The sequence below is a fragment of the Gobio gobio genome, assembly GCF_949357685.1.
Source record: "Gobio gobio genome assembly, chromosome: 21".
Taxonomy (NCBI): Eukaryota; Metazoa; Chordata; class Actinopteri; order Cypriniformes; family Gobionidae; genus Gobio; species Gobio gobio.
In genome coordinates, this window is record NC_137117.1 from 6,306,919 (window position 1) to 6,332,583 (window position 25,665).

The 25,665-nt window shown below is 46.4% G+C and overlaps 1 protein-coding gene across 1 annotated transcript; it reads left to right on the top strand.

The window, feature by feature from the left end:
* The first annotated feature begins 2,039 nt into the window (after window positions 1-2,039).
* Window positions 2,040-18,079, top strand: LOC307117098 (alpha-2,8-sialyltransferase 8E-like). The gene is made up of 6 exons (XM_079801805.1): window positions 2,040-2,114; window positions 2,202-2,288; window positions 14,314-14,458; window positions 14,898-15,010; window positions 15,112-15,189; window positions 17,330-18,079. Exons 1-6 carry the CDS (start codon window positions 2,041-2,043, stop codon window positions 17,820-17,822), a joined length of 990 nt encoding a protein of 329 aa, XP_079657931.1. The 5' UTR covers window position 2,040; the 3' UTR covers window positions 17,823-18,079.
* The last annotated feature ends 7,586 nt before the right edge of the window (window positions 18,080-25,665 follow it).

The following is a 25,665-nucleotide window of genomic DNA, read 5'->3' on the forward strand; positions in this document are numbered from 1 at the left end:
TTGTTGCCTCTGGTAGTTATGTAATTAGTAGTTTTTCGGCACTGGGTCGGTACTTCCACCTGCGTCATGTGACCTTTCCCACGTGATGATGTCATACGCTCAGACGAGCATCTGGTGATAATATTTTGCGTTTGGGGAAAAACAGGAGATTCTTGTATTCAGTTAGATCTGAGCACTAATATATCAGATATCTTCAGATGGAGTTTGTTTGCATGAAGTTGCACTTCCAGTAAAACGGAACAAGGAAGAAATGCATGTGAAAAGTAAACAGAGATATTCACCAGCGGCTGGTTTCACTGCACTGATGGTTTTAGTCCTGCTGTAATTTGATAAAACAACCCATTCGCTGGGATAAAACAACCCAATCGCTGGGATAAAACAACCCATTCGCTGGGATAAAACAACCCATTCGCTGGGATAAAACAACCCAATCGCTGGGATAATAACAACCCAACCGCTGGGATAAAACAACCCAACCGCTGGGATAAAACAACCCAATCGCTGGGTTAAAACAACCCATTCCCAGGGATAAAACAACCCAATCGCTGGGATAATAACAACCCAACCGCTGGGATAAAACAACCCAACCGCTGGGATAAAACAACCCAATCGCTGGCTTAAAACAACCCCTTCACAGGGATAAAACAACCCAATCGCTGGGATAATAACAACCCAACCTCTGGGATAATAACAACCCAACCACTGGGATAAAACAACCCAATCGCTGGGATAAAACAACCCAACTGCTGGATAAAACAACCCAATCGCTGGGATAAAACAACCCAACTGCTGGGATAAAACAACCCAACTGCTGGGATAAAACAACCCAATCGCTGGGATAAAAACAACCCAATCTCTGGGATAAAACAACCCATTCGCTGGGATAAAACAACCCAATCGATGGGTTAAAACAACTCAATCGATGGGTTAAAACAACCCAATCGCTGGGATAAAACAACCTATTCACAGGGATAAAACAAACCATTCGCTGGGATAAAACAACCCAATCGCTGGGATAATAACAACCCAACCGCTGGGATAAAACAACCCAACCGCTGGGATAAAACAACCCAATCGCTGGGTTAAAACAACCCATTCCCAGGGATAAAACAACCCAATCGCTGGGATAAAACAACCCAATCGCTGGGATAATAACAACCCAACCGCTGGGATAAAACAACCCAACCGCTGGGATAAAACAACCCAATCGCTGGCTTAAAACAACCCCTTCACAGGGATAAAACAACCCAATCGCTGGGATAAAACAACCCAATCGCTGGGATAATAACAACCCAACCTCTGGGATAATAACAACCCAACCACTGGGATAAAACAACCCAATCGCTGGGATAAAACAACCCAACTGCTGGGATAAAACAACCCAATCACTGGGATAAAACAACCCAACTGCTGGGATAAAACAACCCAACTGCTGGGATAAAACAACCCAATCGCAGGGATAAAACAACCCAATCTCTGGGATAAAACAACCCAATCGCTGGGATAAAACAACCTATTCACAGGGATAAAACAACCCAATCGCTGGGATAAAACAACCCAACTGCTGGGATAAAACAACCCAACTGCTGGGATAAAACAACCCAATCGCAGGGATAAAACAACCCAACTGCTGGGATAAAACAACCCAACTGCTGGGATAAAACAACCCAATCGCAGGGATAAAACAACCTATTCACAGGGATAAAACAACCTATTCACAGGGATAAAACAACCCAATCGCTGGGATAAAACAACCCAACTGCTGGGATAAAACAACCCAACTGCTGGGATAAAACAACCCAATCGCAGGGATAAAACAACCCAATCGCTGGGATAAAACAACCTATTCACAGGGATAAAACAACCCAATCGCTGGGATAAAACAACCCAATCGCTGGGATAAAACAACCTATTCACAGGGATAAAACAACCCAATCGCTGGGATAAAACAACCCAATCGATGGGTTAAAACAACCTGATGATTGTATGGGTTCAAGAGAATGGAAAAATGACTTGTGCTCTTTTTCTTCCAGAGATGCGATGAAAGAGACGCTTCATCAGCTGCGCTGCTCCAAACTCAGACACAAGTTTTCCATTATCAAACCGGCCAAAAGGTGCGTGAGAATGAAGATCAGCCAGCGTTACGTGTGTTTGTTTCAAAGAACTGACCGTTTCATGAAACGTCTTTGTTTCCCTCTCAGCATTGAACTCAAGAATTTCACATACGAGCTGTCAGATCTCATGAGCTGCCCCTACAAATCCAACGAAACCGAGCGGGTGATAAACAGGTTTGTGTCTTTAATGTCTACTTTCACTCTTAAGTGATTGACAGTGGCATTCAAGGTCAAAATTTTTTTAAATTGTCAATTTTCCTGGGAATTGTACTGATGAACCTGGTGCCCTAATCTATTTGAGCTACAGGAACAACCTGTTTGCTCAGTTGCACATTCCTGTGGTGTCTTTATCTCCGTCTTTATATGTCCTTAGACCAAATGAGGTGAAGCTGTTGAGCAACACCAGTGAATATAAACCCATTGTTATGTGAAACTTCAGGAATTCAAAGATATCATTTGGCATTTTAGTTATACTTTAGTTTGATACTGTGTTCATTTTGACTGCTAACTTTGGTCATATTTTAGTCGCCTGAATTGCTTCTAGTTTTAGTCGACTCAAATCTTACGAGTTTAGTTTGAGTGTAATGCATTAATTGAGCATTTAAGCAATTCATAACCGACTGAATACATGACAAAACTGACATTTTGACATTAAAAATACTCGAAATTCACTTCTTTTTTTTTTTAAAACATCTATATAGTTTTTATAATGATTTATAACGATTAGTCGACTAATCTAACGATTATTTTTCCAGATTAATTTTATGATTCTTTTTTACTGATTATTGTATTTCAAAGAGGGTAGTGAATTTGTATATTATTTCAACATGAAATCAATGAATGATGACAATGTGAATTGTATTTCAGGAAGGTTAGTGTACATAGTATGCCATTTTATAATGAAATATATGGACACAAGAAGCATTTTAAACATCATGTATAATGATACTGTTCATCATAAAATGTATACAGAGTAGGCCTAATTAGGAAAAGTTGTTTACTATAGTAGTTGAGTATGATTTACTTATTGATTTGTGTCAATAGTAAACGAAAATGCACTTGTATTTATCTGCAAAAGGTTCACACACAGGAGCTTTCAGCATAGTGTTAATGTATAACTAGTCGTCTATTTTGAAGATACATGTGCATAAACAACGACTAAAGCTGCCAGAAGTTTTTGCCCAAACTTCAAAGACATTTTTAAATGATTAAAGCTAGAGGCATATCTTAACTTTAATGTTACTTTAATCATGTAAACTACCTATATACAGCAAGTTATTATACATATGTGTTTGGGACAGAGGGGAACCGGGTCGCATTAACAGCAGATATATGCAGCCCATAATAAATAAAAGCACGAGACGTACTGGGGTCGGAGAAGAACACCGGAAAATGTGACCGTCTGTTGCAATACACGCGCCACAGTTCAGCTGCGCGAGAGAACACTAGAGAGAACACTGGAGAGAACACTGGAGAGAACACTCACACTGGAGAGAACACTGGAGAGAACACTCACACTGGAGAGAACACTCACACTGGAGAGAACACTGGAGAGAACACTCACACTGGAGAGAACACTGGAGAGAACACTGGAGAGAACACTGGAGAGAACACTCACACTGGAGAGAACACTGGAGAGAACACTCACACTGGAGAGAACACTCACACTGGAGAGAACACTGGAGAGAACACTCACACTGGAGAGAACACTGGAGAGAACACTGGAGAGAACACTCACACTGGAGAGAACACTCACACTGGAGAGAACACTGGAGAGAACACTGGAGAGAACACTCACACTGGAGAGAACACTGGAGAGAACACTCACACTGGAGAGAACACTCACACTGGAGAGAACACTGGAGAGAACACTGGAGAGAACACTCACACTGGAGAGAACACTCACACTGGAGAGAACACTGGAGAGAACACTGGAGAGAACACTGGAGAGAACACTGGAGAGAACACTGGAGAGAACACTGGAGAGAACACTCACACTGGAGAGAACACTGGAGAGAACACTGGAGAGAACACTGGAGAGAACACTCACACTGGAGAGAACACTCACACTGGAGAGAACACTCACACTGGAGAGAACACTGGAGAGAACACTCACACTGGAGAGAACACTCACACTGGAGAGAACACTCACACTGGAGAGAACACTGGAGAGAACACTGGAGAGAACACTGGAGAGAACACTCACACTGGAGAGAACACTGGAGAGAACACTGGAGAGAACACTGGAGAGAACACTCACACTGGAGAGAACACTCACACTGGAGAGAACACTGGAGAGAACACTGGAGAGAACACTCACACTGGAGAGAACACTCACACTGGAGAGAACACTGGAGAGAACACTGGAGAGAACACTGGAGAGAACACTCACACTGGAGAGAACACTGGAGAGAACACTGGAGAGAACACTGGAGAGAACACTGGAGAGAACACTCACACTGGAGAGAACACTGGAGAGAACACTGGAGAGAACACTCACACTGGAGAGAACACTGGAGAGAACACTGGAGAGAACACTCACACTGGAGAGAACACTGGAGAGAACACTGGCGAGAACACTCACACTGGAGAGAACACTGGAGAGAACACTGGAGAGAACACTCACACTGGAGAGAACACTGGAGAGAACACTGGAGAGAACACTCACACTGGAGAGAACACTCACACTGGAGAGAACACTGGAGAGAACACTGGAGAGAACACTGGAGAGAACACTCACACTGGAGAGAACACTGGAGAGAACACTGGAGAGAACACTGGAGAGAACACTCACACTGGAGAGAACACTGGAGAGAACACTGGAGAGAACACTGGAGAGAACACTCACACTGGAGAGAACACTGGAGAGAACACTCACACTGGAGAGAACACTGGAGAGAACACTGGAGAGAACACTCACACTGGAGAGAACACTGGAGAGAACACTGGAGAGAACACTCACACTGGAGAGAACACTGGAGAGAACACTGGAGAGAACACTGGAGAGAACACTCACACTGGAGAGAACACTCACACTGGAGAGAACACTGGAGAGAACACTGGAGAGAACACTGGAGAGAACACTGGAGAGAACACTCACACTGGAGAGAACACTGGAGAGAACACTGGAGAGAACACTGGAGAGAACACTGGAGAGAACACTCACACTGGAGAGAACACTGGAGAGAACACTGGAGAGAACACTGGAGAGAACACTGGAGAGAACACTGGAGAGAACACTGGAGAGAACACTCACACTGGAGAGAACACTGGAGAGAACACTCACACTGGAGAGAACACTGGAGAGAACACTCACACTGGAGAGAACACTGGAGAGAACACTGGAGAGAACACTCACACTGGAGATAACACTGGAGAGAACACTGGAGAGAACACTGGAGAGAACACTCACACTGGAGAGAACACTGGAGAGAACACTGGAGAGAACACTCACACTGGAGAGAACACTGGAGAGAACACTGGCAGCAGGGTTGCCAGGTTTTCACAACAAAACCCACCCATTCGTTACTCAAAACTAGCCCAAAACAAGCCCAATCGCGTTTCGGGGAGGTTCTCCGGTAAACACGCGCACAGCTTCTGCTCTGCCACCGCGCGCAGTGTGAAACCGGCGTTACAGAGCGAACAAAGCAGAGTTTTTTCGGCTTCTGTTTAAAGTACTCCCACACTTTTGAATGTCGCGGTCTGGCTTTATATGATAAATGATAATTTTCACTATGCCCGGGAGCAGAAGCTGCCATTATTCTAGATCTTCTGTTCTATTCTAGTACGTAAATAATGTGCCGCCGACGCGTCGACGCATTTCACGCACGTCAACGTATTTTCGTAGTCGACGTCGACGCGTCGTTGCAGCCCTAGTGTGGGGTATTCGTTTTTCATGTTGATTAATCTCCCCAGGTGTTTCCCGTTCACCACACCCCTTCTCGTTTAAGCTTTTAACTTTTTCCGGAGGGGATTGGTTGAGCCACTCCGGTCATCTGCCCTGGTGGGAACCTGACAGGATATTAGAGTGCTCGGCCGTCATGGACACCAGGTCAGAGAACCCGGTAGCCACGGCACTTTGCTCGGTGCGAGCCGCTGGTGTCCTTGCGGTGGGGTCAGCCCGGAGGATTTCAGCCAGGATGGCCATCACATCTGGGCCTCCAGTCCATGCCCAGAGCCCAGTGACGTCTCCTGTCTCCGTTTAGAGCCCAGTGACATCCCTTGTCTCCGTCTAGAGCCCAGTGACATCCCCTGTCTCCATCTAGAGCCCAGTGACATCCCCTGTCTCCATCTAGAGCCCAGTGACATCCCCTGTCTCCATCTAGAGCCCAGTGACATCCCTTGTCTCCGTCCAGAGCCCAGTGACGTCCCCTGTCTCCGCCCAGAGCCCAGTGACGTCCCCTGTCTCCATCTAGAGCCCAGTGACATCCCTTGTCTCCATCTAGAGCCCAGTGACATCCCTTGTCTCCGTCCAGAGCCTAGTGACGTCCCTTGTCTCCGTCCAGAGCCCAGTGACGTCCCCTCTCTCCGTCTAGAGCCCAGTGTCATCCCCTGTCTCCGTCTAGAGCCCAGTGACATCCCTTGTCTCCCTCTAGATTCTAGTGACATCCCTTGTCTCCATCTAGAGCCTAGTGACGTCCCCTGTCTCCGTCTAGAACCCAGAGACATCCCCTGTCTCCGTCTAGAGCCCAGCGATGTCCCCTGTCTCCGTCCAGAGCCCAGTGACGTCCCCTGTCTCCGTCCAGAGCACAGTGACGTCCCGTCTCCGTCCAGAGCCCAGTGACGTCCCCTGTCTCCGTCCAGAGCCTAGTAACATACCCTGTCTCCATCTAGAGCCCAGTGACACCCCTTGTCTCCATCTAGAGCCTAGTGACTTCCCTTGTCTCCGTCCAGAGCCTAGTAATGTACCCTGTCTCCATCTAGAGCCCAGTGACATCCCTTGTCTCCATCTAGAGCCTAGTGACATCCCTTGTCTCCATCCAGAGCCCAGTGACGTCCCCTCTCTCCGTCTAGAGCCCAGTGACGTCCCCTGTGACGTCCCCTGTCTCCGTATAGAGCCCAGCGATGTCCCCTGTCTCCGTCCAGAGCCCAGTGACGTCCCCTGTCTCCGTCTAGAGCCCAGTGACGTCCCCTGTCTCCGTCTAGAGCCCAGTGACATCCCCTGTCTCCGTCTAAAACCCAGCGACGTCCCCTGTCTCCGTCTAGAACCCAGCGACGTCCCCTGTCTCCGTCTAGAACCCAGAGACATTCCCTGTCTCCGTCTAGAACCCAGAGACATCCCCTGTCTCCATCTAGAGCCCCGCGACGTCCCCTGTCTCCGTCCAGAGCCCAGCGACGTCCCCTGTCTCTGTCCAGAGGCCAGTGACGTCCCCTCTCTCCTTCTAGAGCCCAGCGACATCCCCTGTCTCCGTCTAGAACCCAGCGACGTCCCCTGTCTCCGTCTAGAACCCAGCGACGTCCCCTGTCTCCGTCTAGAACCCAGCGACGTCCCCTGTCTCCGTCTAGAACCCAGCGATGTCCCCTGTCTCCGTCTAGAACCCAGAGACATCCCCTGTCTCTCTCTAGAACCCAGCGATGTCCCCTGTCTCCGTCTAGAACCCAGAGACATCCCCTGTCTCTCTCTAGAACCCAGAGACATCCCCTGTCTCCGTCCAGAGCCTAGTAATGTACCCTGTCTCCATCTAGAGCCCAGTGACATCCCTTGTCTCCATCTAGAGCCTAGTGACATCCCTTGTCTCCATCCAGAGCCCAGTGACGTCCCCTCTCTCCGTCTAGAGCCCAGTGACGTCCCCTGTGACGTCCCCTGTCTCCGTATAGAGCCCAGCGATGTCCCCTGTCTCCGTCTAGAGCCCAGTGACGTCCCCTGTCTCCGTCTAGAGCCCAGTGACATCCCCTGTCTCCGTCTAGAACCCAGAGACATCCCCTGTCTCCATCTAGAGCCCCGCGACGTCCCCTGTCTCCGTCCAGAGCCCAGCGACGTCCCCTGTCTCTGTCCAGAGGCCAGTGACGTCCCCTCTCTCCTTCTAGAGCCCAGCGACATCCCCTGTCTCCGTCTAGAATCCAGCGACGTCCCCTGTCTCCGTCTAGAACCCAGCGACGTCCCCTGTCTCCGTCTAGAACCCAGCGACGTCCCCTGTCTCCGTCTAGAACCCAGCGACGTCCCCTGTCTCCGTCTAGAACCCAGCGACGTCCCCTGTCTCCGTCTAGAACCCAGAGACATCCCCTGTCTCTCTCTAGAACCCAGAGACATCCCCTGTCTCCGTCTAGAGCCCAGTGACGTCCCCTGTCTCCATCTAGAACCCAGTGACATCCCTTGTCTCCGTCCAGAGCCTAGTGACGTCCCTTGTCTCCGTCCAGAGCCCAGTGACGTCCCCTGTCTCCGTCTAGAACCTAGCGACATCCCCTGTCTCCGTCTAGAACCCAGTGACGTCCCCTCTCTCCGTCTAGAGCCCAGTGTCATCCCCTGTCTCCGTCTAGAGCCCAGTGACATCCCTTGTCTCCCTCTAGATTCTAGTGACATCCCTTGTCTCCATCTAGAGCCTAGTGACGTCCCCTGTCTCCGTCTAGAACCCAGAGACATTCCCTGTCTCCGTCTAGAACCCAGAGACATCCCCTGTCTCCATCTAGAGCCCCGCGACGTCCCCTGTCTCCGTCCAGAGCCCAGCGACGTCCCCTGTCTCTGTCCAGAGGCCAGTGACGTCCCCTCTCTCCTTCTAGAGCCCAGCGACATCCCCTGTCTCCGTCTAGAACCCAGCGACGTCCCCTGTCTCCGTCTAGAACCCAGCGACGTCCCCTGTCTCCGTCTAGAACCCAGCGATGTCCCCTGTCTCCGTCTAGAACCCAGAGATATCCCCTGTCTCTCTCTAGAACCCAGAGAAATCCCCTGTCTCCGTCCAGAGCCTAGTAATGTACCCTGTCTCCATCTAGATCCCAGTGACATCCCTTGTCTCCATCTAGAGCCTAGTGACATCCCTTGTCTCCATCCAGAGCCCAGTGACGTCCCCTCTCTCCGTCTAGAGCCCAGTGACGTCCCCTGTGACGTCCCCTGTCTCCGTATAGAGCCCAGCGATGTCCCCTGTCTCCGTCCAGAGCCCAGTGACGTCCCCTGTCTCCGTCTAGAGCCCAGTGACGTCCCCTGTCTCCGTCTAGAGCCCAGTGACATCCCCTGTCTCCGTCTAAAACCCAGCGACGTCCCCTGTCTCCGTCTAGAACCCAGCGACGTCCCCTGTCTCCGTCTAGAACCCAGAGACATTCCCTGTCTCCGTCTAGAACCCAGAGACATCCCCTGTCTCCATCTAGAGCCCCGCGATGTCCCCTGTCTCCGTCCAGAGCCCAGCGACGTCCCCTGTCTCTGTCCAGAGGCCAGTGACGTCCCCTCTCTCCTTCTAGAGCCCAGCGACATCCCCTGTCTCCGTCTAGAACCCAGCGACGTCCCCTGTCTCCGTCTAGAACCCAGCGACGTCCCCTGTCTCCGTCTAGAACCCAGCGACGTCCCCTGTCTCCGTCTAGAACCCAGCGATGTCCCCTGTCTCCGTCTAGAACCCAGAGACATCCCCTGTCTCTCTCTAGAACCCAGAGACATCCCCTGTCTCCGTCTAGAGCCCAGTGACGTCCCCTGTCTCCATCTAGAGCCCAGTGACATCCCTTGTCTCCGTCCAGAGCCTAGTGACGTCCCTTGTCTCCGTCCAGAGCCCAGTGACGTCCCCTGTCTCCGTCTAGAACCTAGCGACATCCCCTGTCTCCGTCTAGAACCCAGCGACGTCCCCTGTCTCTGTCTAGAGCCCAGTGACGTCCCCTGTCTCCGTCTAGAGCCCAGTGATGTCCTCTGTCTCCGTCTAGAACCCAGCAACGTCCCCTGTCTCCGTCTCACTGTCTCTGTCTAGAGCCCAGTGACGTCCCCTGTCTCCGTCCAGAGCCTAGTAACGTCCCCTGTCTCATCTAGAGCCCAGTGACATCCCTTGTCTCCATCTAGAGCCTAGTGACATCCCTTGTCTCCGTCCAGAGCCCAGTGACATCCCCTCTCTCCGTCTAGAGCACAGTGACGTCCCCTGTCTCCGTCAAGAGCCCAGCGATGTCTCCTGTCTCCGTCCAGAGCCCAGTGACATCCATTGTCTCCATCTAGAGCCTAGTGACATCCCTTGTCTCCGTCCAGAGCCCAGTGACATCCCTTGTCTCCGTCCAGAGCCAAGTGACGTCCCCTGTCTCCGTCTAGAGCCCAGCGATGTCCCCTGTCTCCGTCCAGAGCCCAGTGACGTCCCCTGTCTCCGTCCAGAGCCCAGTGACGTCCCCTGTCTCCGTCCAGAGCCCAGTGATGTCCCCTGTCTCCGTCTAGAGCCCAGTGACATCCCCTGTCTCCGTCTAGAACCCAGCGACGTCCCCTGTCTCCGTCTAGAACCCAGAGACATTCCCTGTCTCCGTCTAGAACCCAGAGACATCCCCTGTCTCCGTCCAGAGCCCAGCAATGTCCCCTGTCTCCGTCCAGAGCCCAGCGATGTCCCCTGCCTCCGTCCAGAGCCCAGTGATGTCCTCGGTCTCCGTCCAGAGCCCAGTGACATCCCCTGTCTCCATCTAGAGCCCAGTGACGTCCCCTGTCTCCGTCTAGAACCTAGCGACATCCCCTGTCTCCGTCTAGAACCCAGCGCCGTCCCCTGTCTCTGTCTAGAACCCAGTGACGTCCCCTGTCTCCGTCTAGAGTCCAGTGACGTCCCCTGTCTCCGTCTAGAGCCCAGTGACATCGTCCAGAGCCCAGTGACGTCGTCCAGAGCCCAGTGACATCCCCTGTCTCCATCTAGAACCCAGCGACGTCCCCTGTCTCCGTCTAGAACCCAGCGACGTCCCCTGTCTCCGTCTAGAACCCAGAGACATCCCCTGTCTCCGTCTAGAACCCAGAGACATCCGCTGTCTCCGTCTAGAGCCCAGTGACATCCCCTGTCTCTGTCCAGAGCCCAGTGACGTCCCCTGTCTCCGTCCAGAGCCCAGTGACGTCCCCTCTCTACGTCCAGAGTCCAGTGACGTCCCCTGTCTCCGTCCAAAGCCTAGTAACATACCCTGTCTCCATCTAGAGCCCAGTGACACCCCTTGTCTCCATCTAGAGCCTAGTGACTTCCCTTGTCTCCGTTCAGAGCCTAGTAACGTCCCCTGTCTCCATCTAGAGCCCAGTGACATCCCTTGTCTCCATCTAGAGCCTAGTGACATCCCTTGTCTCCGTCCAGAGCCCAGTGACGTCCCCTCTCTCCGTCTAGAGCCCAGCGACATCCCCTGTCTCCGTCTAGAGCCCAGAGACATCCCCTGTCTCCGTCTAGAGCCCAGCGATGTCCCCTGTCTCCATCTAGAGCCCAGTGACCTCCAGTCTCCGTCTAGAGCCCATTGACGTCCCCTGTCTCCGTCTAGAACCCAGCAACATCCCCTATCTCCGTCTATAACCCAGCGACGTCCCCTGTCTCCGTCTAGAGCCCAGTGACGTCCCCTGTCTCCGTCTAGAGCCCAGAGACATCCCCTGTCTCCATCTAGAGCCCAGAGACATCACCTGTCTCCGTCTAGAGCCCAGAGACATCACCTGTCTCCGTCCAGAGCCCAGAGACATCCCCTGTCTCCGTCTAGAGCCCAGTGACGTCCCCTGTCTCCGTCTAGAGCCCAGAGACATCCCCTGTCTCCGTCTAGAGCCCAGTGACGTCCCTTGTCTCCGTCTAGAGCCCAGTGACATCCCCTGTCTCCGTCTAGAGCCCAGTGACGTCCCTTGTCTCCGTCTAGAGCCCAGAGACGTCCCCTGTCTACGTCTAGAACCCAGTGACGTCCCCTTTCTCCGTCTAGAGCCCAGTGACGTCGTCCAGAGCCCAGTGACGTCCCCTGTCTCCATCCAGAGCCCAGTGACGTCTCCTGTCTCCGTCTAGAGCCCAGTAATGTCACATCTGTTCTGTGTCTGGCACTCTGTGAGACTTTAATGTTGAAGTTTTTCTGTGTATTGTGTCCTGTTTCCTGTGGGGGTTTTGCAGTTCTTGTAGTTTTTCATGTTGATTAATCTCCCCAGGTGTTTCCCATTCCCACACCCCTTGTTATTTCGTTTAGCTTGTCTTCCCTGTGTGTATATTAAGCCATGTTTTCTTTGTTTCTCTGTCGGTCGTTGTTTGTTGTCATGCAGGTGCATGCTGTTCCCCGTTCCCCGTGTTTTTCTCAGTGTTATTTTGTTCCTGATTGTTTTTCGTCATTAAATTCTCTCCTGCATTTGGATCCTGTAGCTCTACCAGGAAGTAAAATGGGAGCATCTGGAAGAATTATAACGGACGTGGTACTGTTCATCTTAACAAGTGTATCCCCCAGCTCTGCCTCCAGCCGCTCATCCCATCAATCCACAACCGCCCGTCGACCTATCGGCTCCACCTTGGCTCTACCCTCCCTCGGCTTCACCAGATACCATCATCCTTGCGGCTCCACCAGGGTTCCGTCATCCCTCCGGTTGTGCCTTGGTCAGACATCGCCCTTGTATATACAGTGCATACTTCTGATCTAGATGTATTTTGATTATTATTTTTATTTTCTTAATTGTACTTATTTAAATGTTCTTTCTGTCCTCTTCTGTTATGTCTACATGTATGTATTTATAGATGTATGCATGTACGTACCCAGAGCTCTTGAAAACCACAACAAATTCCTTGTGTGTTTGCGCAAACTTGTCGAATAAAGCTCATTCTGACCCCTGCGGCTGAGGATGAGTTGTGCCGTGCCTCTGGACAGTTTTATGATGATTTGGAAGAGGATGACTCCTTGGTTCTCTGGTCTTTGTGTGAAGCCTCTCTCTCCCGCCTCCTCTTCCTACAACAGCCAGTTTAGCCTCTTGGCTCCTCCTCTGACACCACTCCACTGTGCATCCCAGCATCACCCTGGCAAGTGTATCCCCCGGCTTTGCCTCCAACCGCTCATCCCATCAATCCACAACCGCCCATCGACCTGTCGGCTCCACCTTGGCTCTGCCCTCCCTCGGCTCCACCAGTTACCACCGTCCTTACGGCTGCACCAAGGCTCCCTCGTCCTTCCGGCTTTGCCTTGGTCAGACATCGCCCTGTCCGTGCCATGGACTTCTGCACCATCTATTGCGCTTCATCTCTTCACCCCTTCAGCTCCGTCTGGCTCCACCTTCCCTCCAGCTCCACCTCGGTCCTCAGGCACCCTGCTCGTCACTGTGGCTCAGCCTCCAGGAACATCGGTGTTGTCCGTTCTCGCTGACTCTATGTCTGCGCTTATGCTGCCTTCACGTGCTATCGGAATTATCGTAAATACGAGTTTCCTAGGTAAAAATTGCACATGAACGCCCTCTGATGTCGTGTTTACCACTGGGAAGTTTGGAAATAATTTTGATACCCCAATTCCCAAGATGGGCGTGTCATAAGCCTTAAACATGGTGGCGGGGAGAACTAGACTGCTGTGGCAGGTGTAGTTTTATTGTTACTACACCTTATTGTTACTACACCCCCCCCCCCCCCCCCCCCCCAAAAAAAAAACAGCTAGGTCGTATTGTCTTGACATTAATGTAGTATTTACATGTAATAATCATATGAAGCGTATTGTATGTTTGGTACACAGCGAAAATAGCCTGCATTTGACTGAAATTAGGCTACAGAATCGTCAGAAGCGGACTATCTGGAATGTTTATGGTTGTCAGTGCATGGGACAAGTATATGATGTTGGTTTTAATAAGATTTTCCCAATAAATAGGCAAGAATAAACTGGTGTCCACCATGATTCCTGTTCACTCCGACAACAAAGCACTTGAATGCAACAAGCTCGTAATCACGACTTCTAAAGTGGGAATTAGGAAATTTCCGATAGCACGTGAAGGCAGCATTAGGCCTCCACTTCCATCGTCTCCATCTGTTATAGCGTGAGGATGCACCTTCCAGGAGGGGGGGTGGGCTAATATAAAGTCTCTATTATGTAAAGTAGTTATTCATTCCATGTCCGTTCTTTGTTCCTTAATTTATATATTGACAGGTGTGTATGGTTGTTTGATTTTCAGAACAGGTGAGCCGAATGTTTGATTTTGTCAGAAGAGTCTTGTGAATGTAGTTTGAAGATTTGTTTTTGTTTTTAATGTTGTGAGGAAACGGGTGAAGGTTTCAAGAAATGTGTCTTTGCCATTTTGATGACACAGATAGAGCTAATCCTCATAAACTCTTCTCTCTCTCTCTCTTTGTGTTTATGACAGAATCCGGCTGCAGCTTATTTGTAACGCCACAGGATCATTCATCCTCACCAAACGCAACACAGCCGTCAATCAATCCATCCAATATGAAACAAGTGCAACAAAAACATACACAATGAATCCAGCACTTCACAGTATGCTGCCTGAGGTGTGTGTTTATGTGTGTCAGGGAGAGTGTGTGTGTGTGTGTGTGTGTGTGTGTGTGTGTGTGTGTGTGTGTGTGTGTGTGTGTGTGTGTGTGTGTGTGTGTGTGTGTGTGTGTGTGTGTGTGTGTGTGTGTGTGTGCGTGTGTGTGTGTGTGTGTGTGTATGAAAAAAAAAAGATGGCAATATCCGAAATCCTTGTGGGGACCTTTTTTAGTTCCCATGAGGAAACAAGCTTATAAATTATGTTTTTTGAACATGTAAAAATACAAAAAGTTTTTGTGATGGGTAAATATAATTATCCCTATGGAAAGTCCCCATAAAACATGAAAACATATGTCTGTGTGTGTGTGTGTGTGTGTGTGTGTGTGTGTGTGTGTGTGTGTGTGTGTGTGTGTGTGTGTGTGTGTGTGTGTGTGTGTGTGTGTGTGTGTGTGTGTGCAGGACTTCCCCTGGTCCGGTCGGCGTCTGGGCCGGTGTGCTGTTGTGGGCAGCAGTGGGATTTTGAAAAACAGTAGCTGTGGAAGTGAGATTGACAGTGCAGACTTTGTCATACGGTGAACACATCCCATCATTCCTTGCTCCATCACTGACAACAGCACATCCATCAGTAGTCTTCCATCCTTCCTGTTAATATGAAGTTTTCTCTCTCTTGCAGGTTTAATTTGGCCACTATTAATGACAGTGATGTTGGGCTGAAGACGGATCTGATAACCATCAACCCCAGTCAGATTCGGTCAGTGTTCTCATACACACTGCTGTTTTTAAATAAAATCATTCTAACCAGCACTTCAAAAACACATTCATTGGCCATTACTGGCATCCCTATATACATCAATAAAAAATATTTCAGAGTCAATTAACTATATTCAGGTCCTGTTCAGAATGTATTGTAAGTTTCTGAAAGATGTATTTTGGATGGTTATGATTTAAGGTTTTAAAATATAATGTCAGGATATAAAACCTTGTAAATTGATAGGCCTACCAAATAAATAGAAAGAATCGTTCCCTGATGGAGGGAATGGAGACGACAAATGGGGACTCACTTGGGAGCCCCAATCACCTCTGAGTTTTATAAAACGGCCAATGGAATTGGCGCATGGAATTCCACAACTTTAACACACAGGAAAAAAACGGCTCAACCCGAAGATTGTACAATCTTGCAAAGGTGTTAGGGGTCGCCGCAGCTCTGCAATTGTCTGCTAGAGACGCCCCAGGAGGAGGCAACACTCGTTGTAGAGTGAGCCCTCACTCCGATGGGGCACGACACGCCTTGGGATTGGTACGCCAAGGTAATGCAATCCACTTTCTATTGAGCTGACCTCTGCTTGGAGACAGTCTTTCCCTGCTGCTGTCCTCCAAAGCAGACAAAGAGCTTCTAAAGCTCTGCATGCGGTCCACATAAACACACGCCGTTTGCAAGTTCACCTCCTGGTCCCGAAAGGGAGTGGTGGGAACTTTGGGCACGTATCCAGGCCGGGGTCTCAGGATCACATGAGACGATGCCAGCCCGAATTCAAGGCACGAATCATTGACCAAAAAGGCCTGCAGGTCCCCCATCCTCTTGATGGAAGTGAGCGCGGTCTTAAGAGACAGGATTAGCTCAAAGGGAGCTCTCTACAGTCCAGAGAGGACCTCAGAAAGATCGCAGGAGGAGATGAGGCGTGTCCTAGGAGGACCTGATAACCAGGTCGTGCTTCCCCAGTGACTTACTGTCATCGTGATGTGCCGTGATGGTGGCAACATACACCTTCAAGATGGAGAGGGACAGCCTCTGCTCCAACATCTCTTGCAGGAAAGAAAGCCCAGAGCTGATCGGACATCTCCAGGAATCTTCGCACCGGGAAGAACACCACTCAATGAACAGACTCCACTTCAAAACATAAGCACACCAAGTATAGGGGGCTCTAGCTTGAGTGATAGTGTTTACCACCACCGTCCAGAGACCACATGTGGCAGTTCCAGAGGTGCCATATGGTGCCCTGTCCCTGAGAAAGCAGGTTCTTTCTCTGGGGAATCCACCAAGTAGGGGCTGCCGCAAGGAGCATTAGGTCCGAGAACCAGGTTTGGGTGGGCCAGTAAGGCACAACCACAAGACCTGCTCCTCGTCCTCCCTGACCTTGCACAGTGTCTGCAGGCTCACTAGGGTAAATGCATATTTACATAGGCCCCAGGGCCAACTGTGTGGCAACACGTCTGTGCGGCAACACGTCTGTGCCTCGGTCAGGGAGTAAAAGAACAGGAAATGGGATAATTCCTGGGAGGCAAACAGGTCTGCCTGTGCGTCCCCGAATTGACTCCAGATCAGCTGGACCACCTGGGGATGGAGTCAACATTCTTCTTGTTGAGGGCATGTTGCAGGATTGAGCCAGTCTTAAATATAAATGGAGCGGAGCGACCTGAGACCCTGCTGACTCCAAAGAAGGAGATGGTGGGAAAGTTGTGACAGGTGATGTGAGCATATACTGCCTTGGCGGTTGATATACGCCACTGTCGCAGTGTTGCCTGTCCAGACCAACATGTGCAAACCGGCACAGGGCGAGAACAACTGATGACAACTCTAGGCAGTCAATATGCCACTACAGTCAAGGTCCCATCCAGGAATATCCACGTACCCCTTGGGGGCCCCACCATTGAGGGTAGTGAGAGTGGAGGAGGCTGCGAAGTCCACAACTTCTGAACCTCCTTTTGCACTTTGGGGAAGAAAATCACTCGGGTGGAATGTGGGCCGTTTTTATAAAACTCAGAGGTTATTGGGGCTCCCAAGTGAGTCCCCATTTGTCAGTCGACATAACAGATAGGAAACGGAGAGGTATACACATATATATCATTGAGATTTCTGTCAGTAGCGTTTCTTAAAAACTGTGTCTCTGTAGATTCAAAAACATGGAGAAGAATCCGGAGCCGTTGGTGGAGCGGGTCAGTGTGTACGGAAACGCCTCCCTCATTATTCCCGCCTTTGCCTACACATTCTGCACGCCAGTGTCAATCAGAACACTCAGAGCCCTCCATCCAATCAGACCTCAGCAGCCGGTGGTGTTCTTCAGCCCCTATTACCTGCGGACACTGGACCGTTTCTGGAAGGGGCGTGGCCTGAAGGAGGTCCGCCTCTCCACAGGGTTTCTTTTAATCAGCACTGCACTCGAACTCTGTGAGCATGTGCACGTTTACGGATTCTGGCCGTTTGGCACCGACCTGCAGGAGCAGCCGATTCCATACCATTATTACGACCTGTTGCGCCCGCACCCCTACATGCACAAGATGCCGGAGGAGTTTCTGCGGCTGCTGCAGCTCCACAGCCAGGGGGCGCTAACACTGCACCTGCAGCCCTGCTCCACACCAGGGGAGAATCTTGAAAATAATTTTTAGGGTGGCATGAGGACTGTGAAAGGTGGCAACACCAAAGAAAAAAAGCATTCAATCATCTACACAACATCTATACCACCTGCGAATGAGTTTGTGGCTCACTAATGAATTAACACTGTAAATAACTATAAATTATATTTGAGGTGTAATATAAAGCTTACGTATTAAAATGTTGGTAATATTTAACTGTAATTTATTTATTTGCCAAAGACTATAATTTTCTTTTACAAAGCTGGCCGTAATAAAGATGATTTATTTACAATGCTTTTGTGGTAAAACACTTTTGCCTCTCTTTTCTAGTGACATTGCAGGAAAGAGCACACACATTTTAACACACATAGCCTATCAATATATGTAATAATAGTAATACAAACTTCTACGGACTGCATTAGGAGAGTAAATGTAAGGATTAAGCGTTATTTTATGTGTTTTACAGTAAAGGGAAACATAGGTAATTTATGTTAATGTTTAAAGTTCCGTTATGTTGAACCTCATTGGTTCTTGCTGAAGCTCTATCGTGATGTGTAACACGAGAACGAACCTCATTGGTTCTTGAGAAGCTCAAACTTGATGCGTAACACGAGAATGAACCTCATTGGTTCTTGAGAAGCTCAAACTTGATGCGTAACACTAGAATGAACCTGATTGGTTCTCGCTGATGCTCAAACGTGATGCGTAACACGAGAATGAACCTCATTGGTTCTTGAGAAGCTCAAACGTGATGCGTAACACGAGAATGAACCTCATTGGTTCTCGCTGAAGCTCTAACGTGATGCGTAACACGAGAATGAACCTCATTGGTTCTCGCTGAAGCTCAAACGTAATGCGTAACACGAGAATGAACCTCATTGGTTCTCGCTGAAGCTCAAACGTGATGCGTAACACGAGAATTAACCTCAATGGTTCTTGCTGAAGCTCAAACGTGATGCGTAACACGAGAATGAACCTCATTGGTTCTTGAGAAGCTCAAACGTGATGCGTAACACGAGAATGAACCTCATTGGTTCTCGCTGATGCTCAAACGTGATGCGTAACACGAGAATAAACCTCATTGGTTCTTGAGAAGCTCAAACGTGATGCGTAACACGAGAATGAACCTCATTGGTTCTCGCTGAAGCTCAAACGTGATGCGTAACACGAGAATGAACCTCATTGGTTCTCGCTGAAGCTCAAACGTGATGCGTAACACGAGAATGAACCTCATTGGTTCTCGCTGAAGCTCAAACGTAATGCGTAACACGAGAATTAACCTCATTGGTTCTCGCTGAAGCTCAAACCTGATGTGTAACACTAGAATGAACCTCATTGGTTCTTGAGAAGCTCAAACGTGATGCGTAACACGAGAATGAACCTCATTGGTTCTCGCTGAAGCTCTAACGTAATGCGTAACACTAGAATGAACCTCATTGGTTCTCGCTGAAGCTCAAACGTGATGCGTAACACGAGAATGAACCTCATTGGTTCTGCTGAAGCTCAAACGTGATGCGTAACACGAGAATGAACCTCATTGGTTCTCGCTGATGCTCAAACGTGATGCGTAACACGAGAATGAACCTCATTGGTTCTCGCTGAAGCTCAAACGTGATGCATTACACGAGAATGAACCTCATTGGTTCTTGAGAAGCTCAAACGTGATGCGTAACACGAGAATGAACCTCATTGGTTCTCGCTGAAGCTCAAACGTGATGTGTAACACGAGAATGAACCTCATTGGTTCTCGCTGAAGCTCAAACGTGATGCATTACACGAGAATGAACCTCATTGGTTCTTGAGAAGCTCAAACGTGATGCGTAACACGAGAATGAACCTCATTGGTTCTCGCTGAAGCTCAAACGTGATGTGTAACACGAGAATGAACCTCATTGGTTCTCGCTGATGCTAAAACGTGATGCGTAACACGAGAATGAACCTCATTGGTTCTCGCTGAAGCTCAAACGTGATGCATTACACGAGAATGAACCTCATTGGTTCTTGAGAAGCTCAAACGTGATGTGTAACACGAGAATGAACCTCATTGGTTCTCGCTGAAGCTCAAACGTGATGCTTAACACGAGAATGAACCTCATTGGTTCTCGCTGAAGCTCAAACGTGATGCGTAACACGAGAATGAACCTCATTGGTTCTCGCTGAAGCTCAAACGTGATGCGTAACACTAGAATGAACCTCATTGGTTCTTGAGAAGCTCAAACGTGATGCGTAACACTAGAATGAACCTCATTGGTTCTTGTGAAGCTCAAACGTGATGCGTAACACTAGAATGAACCTCATTGGTTCTTGAGAAGCTCAAACGTGATGCGTAACACTAGAATGAACCTCATTGGTTCTTGAGAAGCTCAAACGTGATGCGTAACACTAGAATGAACCTCATTGGTTCTTGAGAAGCTCAAACGTGATGCGTAACACTAGAATGAACCTCATTGGTTCTTGTGAAGCTCAAACGTGATGCGTAACACGAGAATGAACCTCATTGGTTCTTGAGAAGCTCAAACGTGATGCGTAACACGAGAATGAACCTCATTGGTTCTTGTGAAGCTCAAACGTGATGCGTAACACGAGAATGAACCTCATTGGTTCTTGAGAAGCTCAAACGTGATGCGTAACACTAGAATGAACCTCATTGGTTCTTGTGAAGCTCAAACGTGATGCGTAACACGAGAATGAACCTCATTGGTTCTTGTGGAAGCTGACACTGCAAATGTAAATGAGGGCATATTACAGACTTCAGCTGTTTCTGATAACGACTATAAAACTATAACCAACGTAAACTTTATTTATGAATCATTTGTATCTTCTAGAATACCCCCCCAAAAAATTTTTTTTTACTTAATTTTGACCTAAAATATATTTGAAATTTAATCAATTATTTAAAAATTTCATGTATTCGATTGTAGTGTCCATGAGTAAGTTCATACCTTGAAAAGTCGCCCTTTTGCGCCGCCATGTTTCTACAGTGGCCCTAAAGGGACAAACTTCTCTACAGAGCGCTAGCTACTCTCTGCTGTACCACATCTTTGTCCTGTGACGGCCACCGTAGCTTCTCTATGTGCTTCGAAAGGGAGGGCAATTTGCACACTGCACCTTTAAAACCACAAAGCTCCTGTAAAAATACATACGCATGCAAATCTATAATCATCTCTTTAGTCTTAAATACATTGATGTCCAAAAAGGACAAATAAAGTCTGCCAGTACAGAAGCATGATCAGGATCCTCGTTATTAAGGAGGGAAAAATCACTGAATCGTCTTATTGCTGCATTTGTTATTTCTACTTTCTTGAGTATAATTAAATTGTGGTACTTTTACTATGGAAGCCCTGAACTGCAAAGTAAAAAAAAAAAATCTGTAAAGTCAAGATATTTCGAGAATAAAGTCAAAATATTTTGAGAATAAAGTAAAAATATTTCGAGATTAAAGTCAAAATATTTTGAGAATAAAGTCAAAATATTTCGATAATAAAGTCAAAATATCTCGATATTAAAGTCAAAATATTTTGAGAATAAAGTCAAAATATTTTGAGAATAAAGTCAAAATATTTTGAGAATAAAGTCAAAATATTTCTAGAATAAAGTCAAAATATTTCGAGAATAAAGTCAAAATATTTCGAGAATAAAGTCAAAATATTTCGAGATTAAAGTCAAAATATTTCGAGATCAACGTTTTTTTTACAGATTTGTTTTTTTACTTTGCGGTTCAGGGCTTCCATATTTACTCTTACTTGAAAAAAAATAAAAAAATAAAAAAATAAAAATAAAGTATTCAACTTCGTTACCTTTATCTTTCACCAAAAGTACAAAGCAACTGGACGAGCTGGCATTTGAAAGACACTTTTCAAACTCCTGCGCGTCAGCCAATCACGGACAGGTCTGACTCGGGTGCCAAACCAATCATAGCTTGCAGTTCAGCTGGGGGGCGGGGCGTTCAATCACTGGTGCTCGGGTTTTGTATCAGTATGGCAAACGTTTCAAAATTTGTTTTTGGCAGCTTCTGAAACCACTGATATTACCAGGCAGGGGCGCAACTACCCAGTGCCAGAGGGGTATGCAGCAACAATTTTGGCGCCCCAAAAAATATAAAATTAATTAATTATAATTTAAATTAATTATAAATAAATAAATATTTAAATTAATAAATATATATATTTATTTATTTATATATATATATAATTATTATTAACAATGTTAACAAATAAAAAAACAGTCACAAATTGACAAACATTAACATTGTGATCGGATTCCAATAATGAAACGAAAAGATAGAAAATAATATAAATATTTTTATAACAATTTCAAGTAGGAACCGGTTCTCGATGCCCAATAGTGCTCTTTAGTTCCTACTAAATTGTGACATGGCATGCCTTTTCACTTGCCCATTTATCTAGTGTTGATGGTCATTGCAAAAACTGTCATGCAGATCGGCTGAGGATGGGAACCGATGATGGTGAATTAACATTTTACTGAAATTGTAATCAAAGGCGCGAGCGAGATGATTGACAGGACGATAGCGGAGGCACAAGCGCAAGATCACTTTTGTTAATAAAAAAAAACAAACAAAAAAAACACAAACCACAAATTTAGGGTGTCCGTTTTACAGGGGAATTTCCAAATATCTTTTATTTGTTATAAATTCGGGTATAGATATTTTATGTCATCCGTCTTATTCGTTTTTTTAACAAAAAGTTATTATTGTTGTTGTATTTACATTCAAATTAGCCTAATAACGAACAAAAAAAAATTCGTTTAAAAGTAATTAAAGAGGAAATTATGAGTTAAGCAATATCAAGAGTGCTATTTTTCAGAGCAGCCGATATCAGCACAATTGCAAAATGCGATATTAATTTTATACAACAGTTCAATAAAAAACATGTCATTTTTTTTTAGTTTTTCTCTATTTTCCCAACAAAATAGCTTCAAACAAAGTATAGCTTTCGTTCTCTCATAATTCACAATTTTTTAACAGTTGAATGATTCTAGAATCCATTAGGCCGCCAAATATACTGGCAGTTTTATAGTTTCATAGGCCTGGAATAATTAACATTTTCCCAACATTTCATATTTCTATAATTAAAATATTATATTTAGAACATAAATCTAAAAATCTCATTAGCCTACATTATTTAGGCAATTGTAATTACAGTGTAAGTGGATTTTGATAAATGGTAAGATGGATTTTGTTGATATTGATTTCATTTAATTCTTATAACAGCCAGTGTATCGTGGTAAATAGTGTAATTACTTAAAAGGATGGTCAACAATATGTAACTTTACTTTATAAGAGGTGTGCCCTAAAAAGTGAGCATGCAATTTTGAGAACACCAAAGCGTACGTTCTTTAGTCTGTTTGGATACTTCAAACACAAGTTTGCACTGCTTGGTTTTCCTGTTTAGCCTATACACGTTAGTAACATGCATTTTGTCCGACTCATAGCGCGCGGGCTGGACGCGTGATTTACCATATAAGCGCGCGCTCTTAACGCGTTTTCCTTGACCCCAAAGCGCACGTTAAGAAAGCGTGTTTTTGTGGTAAACCACGCGTCAAGGACGTGCGTTTTGCTGTCAAATCGCCAGCGCCCCCTCCCACTCACGATATTCCATTATTATCCAAAATTATATTATGGAATCTTATGAGGGCGCCTACTCTAGCCTGTTAGTCTTCGAAAATGTTATATAATATTGAGGAAATACAGAAATGATTTAGAAACGCACAACAGCAGCTACATATAGAAAATACCAAAAAATATATATCTATTTTTTTTTTTATCGCGTTGGCGCCCCCAAGGTGCTTCGCCCATATGCGCCGCATATAGCGCATACCCACTTTTTGCGCCACTGAATGCAGTTACACTAAATGTACAAAGCTGAAATAACCTCAACATTAACAACAACACCAGTGAAATAACAGCGCTTATCAATCAGATGCATGGAAGAGTGTAGTTTTATTTAACATGTTAACTCGTAACGCCACTTTATTTTTTACTGGCACTTTCTATTCATAGTTTTTAACCCTTTAACACATACACCGGGTCTTTAGTGACCCCGGACGTCATTCGCTACCCTCTTTCTCATTCAGTTTTTGAAGTTAGACATTGACCTTCTTAGTCAATCAATTCATTATAAACAATATAACAAGAATTCCTGTTTTCCTAATAATTTTTTGTAAAAATTGTATAGGGTCGCCAGTGACCCGAGGTGTGTAACAGTGCAAGTGTATTTTTTTTCTGCACAACAATAATTGAATCTTTAACCTCTTAAGCTCTGGGACCATTTTGGGGAATTTCCGTCTGGATTTTGCCCACCCAAATTGAAAATTTTCCCATACACACACACAGTGTCTCTAAATACACAATACTGGTGTCATTTTACAGGAAACCCTTTAGAAGTTTCATAAACCACTGCTAAAAGTGATCAACACAAAGAGGCGCTTTTGATTTTTTTGTTATAAATTAATTGAGCTCTAGCACCCTGCAGACAGTTTGGGCTGTTTCCACTAGATTACAGAATATACTGGGAAAAATAGTTTTGTCTGGTTTTCTTACACTCTAAAAAATGCTGGGTTAAAAACAACCCAAGTTGGGTTGAAAATGGACTACCCCAGCAATTGGGTTGTTTTAACCCAGCAATTGGGTTGTTTTAACCCAGTGATTGGGTTAAATGTTTGCTTAAAACAACCCAATCGCTGGGTTAAAACAACCCATTCACTGGGTTAGTCCATTTTCAACCCAACTTGGGTTGTTTTTAACCCAGCATTTTTTAGAGTGTACTTAATGTTGGATATATAAACCTGAAGATGAACATTTTCAATAAAAAATTATTTGTATAAGCAACTTTCACAATAAATGTATGTAAACAGCTGCAAGTACTGCGTTAAGAAAACCACCTTACAACCCCAGTGAGTAAGATAAAGGGGACTATAGTGAGAAAAACTCACTAGAAAGAATCAAAGCAAACATATACAATTCTGGAAAGTATGTATACGGCAAGAAAGGAGAGAAACATTTAGAAATGAAATGGTTAGAATGTTCGGAAGACTTTATCCATATTTGCTTTGTCTTTTTATTTTCTGAAATTTTCTGGGGACCCCTTAGAATCTTCTGGAGGACCCCAGTTTGAAAACCCCTGTGCTAGAGCACACAGGGCCTGAGATATAGACTTTAAACGATGAATTTATAACCAAAAAATCTAAAAGAGTTTAACAGGGTCTGCAGAGTTTAATGATGGAATAAGTGCACTTCACCTTTATTCCACAAGGTGGCATTGATGAAGTGACGTTACACTCATAGTAACCGCAGGCAGAAAACAAAAGAATAGGAAGTATCATCAGCAACACTTAAAATGGCTGCTATTTACTGGACTGAACGCATTCAAATATTACTGTCACATGATGGTGCATCTGGTGAAGAAGCTGACAGTGATATTGAATAATGTTTGAGATGGCGAATATGAGCCAGAGGACAGTGATGATGGTAGAAAACATCTGCTCAAACTGAACCCTTCCAGGCTCCAAAGGGGAACAAAATATGCTTTATTTAATTGAATTCTTCTGAAATTGTTACTCTAGTATCAGCAGATTTTTATATTATCGCGGCAGGTAGAGATCCATCTTTGTTAGATGTAGATCCAGGTCGCTGACGACCCCAATATGTAATTATGATCAGTGAAACATTCATGCAATTTAAGGGTTAATCTCCATAATTTCTTTGGATCAGACCTCTCACTTACCCTTGTTTGCTTTTGCTATTCTCAAAATTTTTTTTTGCTTGTTTGCTCAGCAATTGTGACATTTGTGTCGATACCCAGATAAAAACACCAGTCATTTTACCATTGTAAGTGTTCTTCCATTACATTCAGGAGAC

Excerpts from the sequence above, each read along its gene's own strand:
- LOC307117098 (XM_079801805.1), top strand. The coding sequence starts at position 2,041 with ATGAAAGAGACGCTTCATCAGCTGCGCTGCTCCAAACTCAGACACAAG. Across the intron at positions 2,289-14,313 it reads ACCGAGCGGGTGATAAACAG|AATCCGGCTGCAGCTTATTT; the intron begins GTTTGTGTCTTT and ends TGTTTATGACAG. Across the intron at positions 15,011-15,111 it reads AGTGCAGACTTTGTCATACG|GTTTAATTTGGCCACTATTA; the intron begins GTGAACACATCC and ends TCTCTCTTGCAG.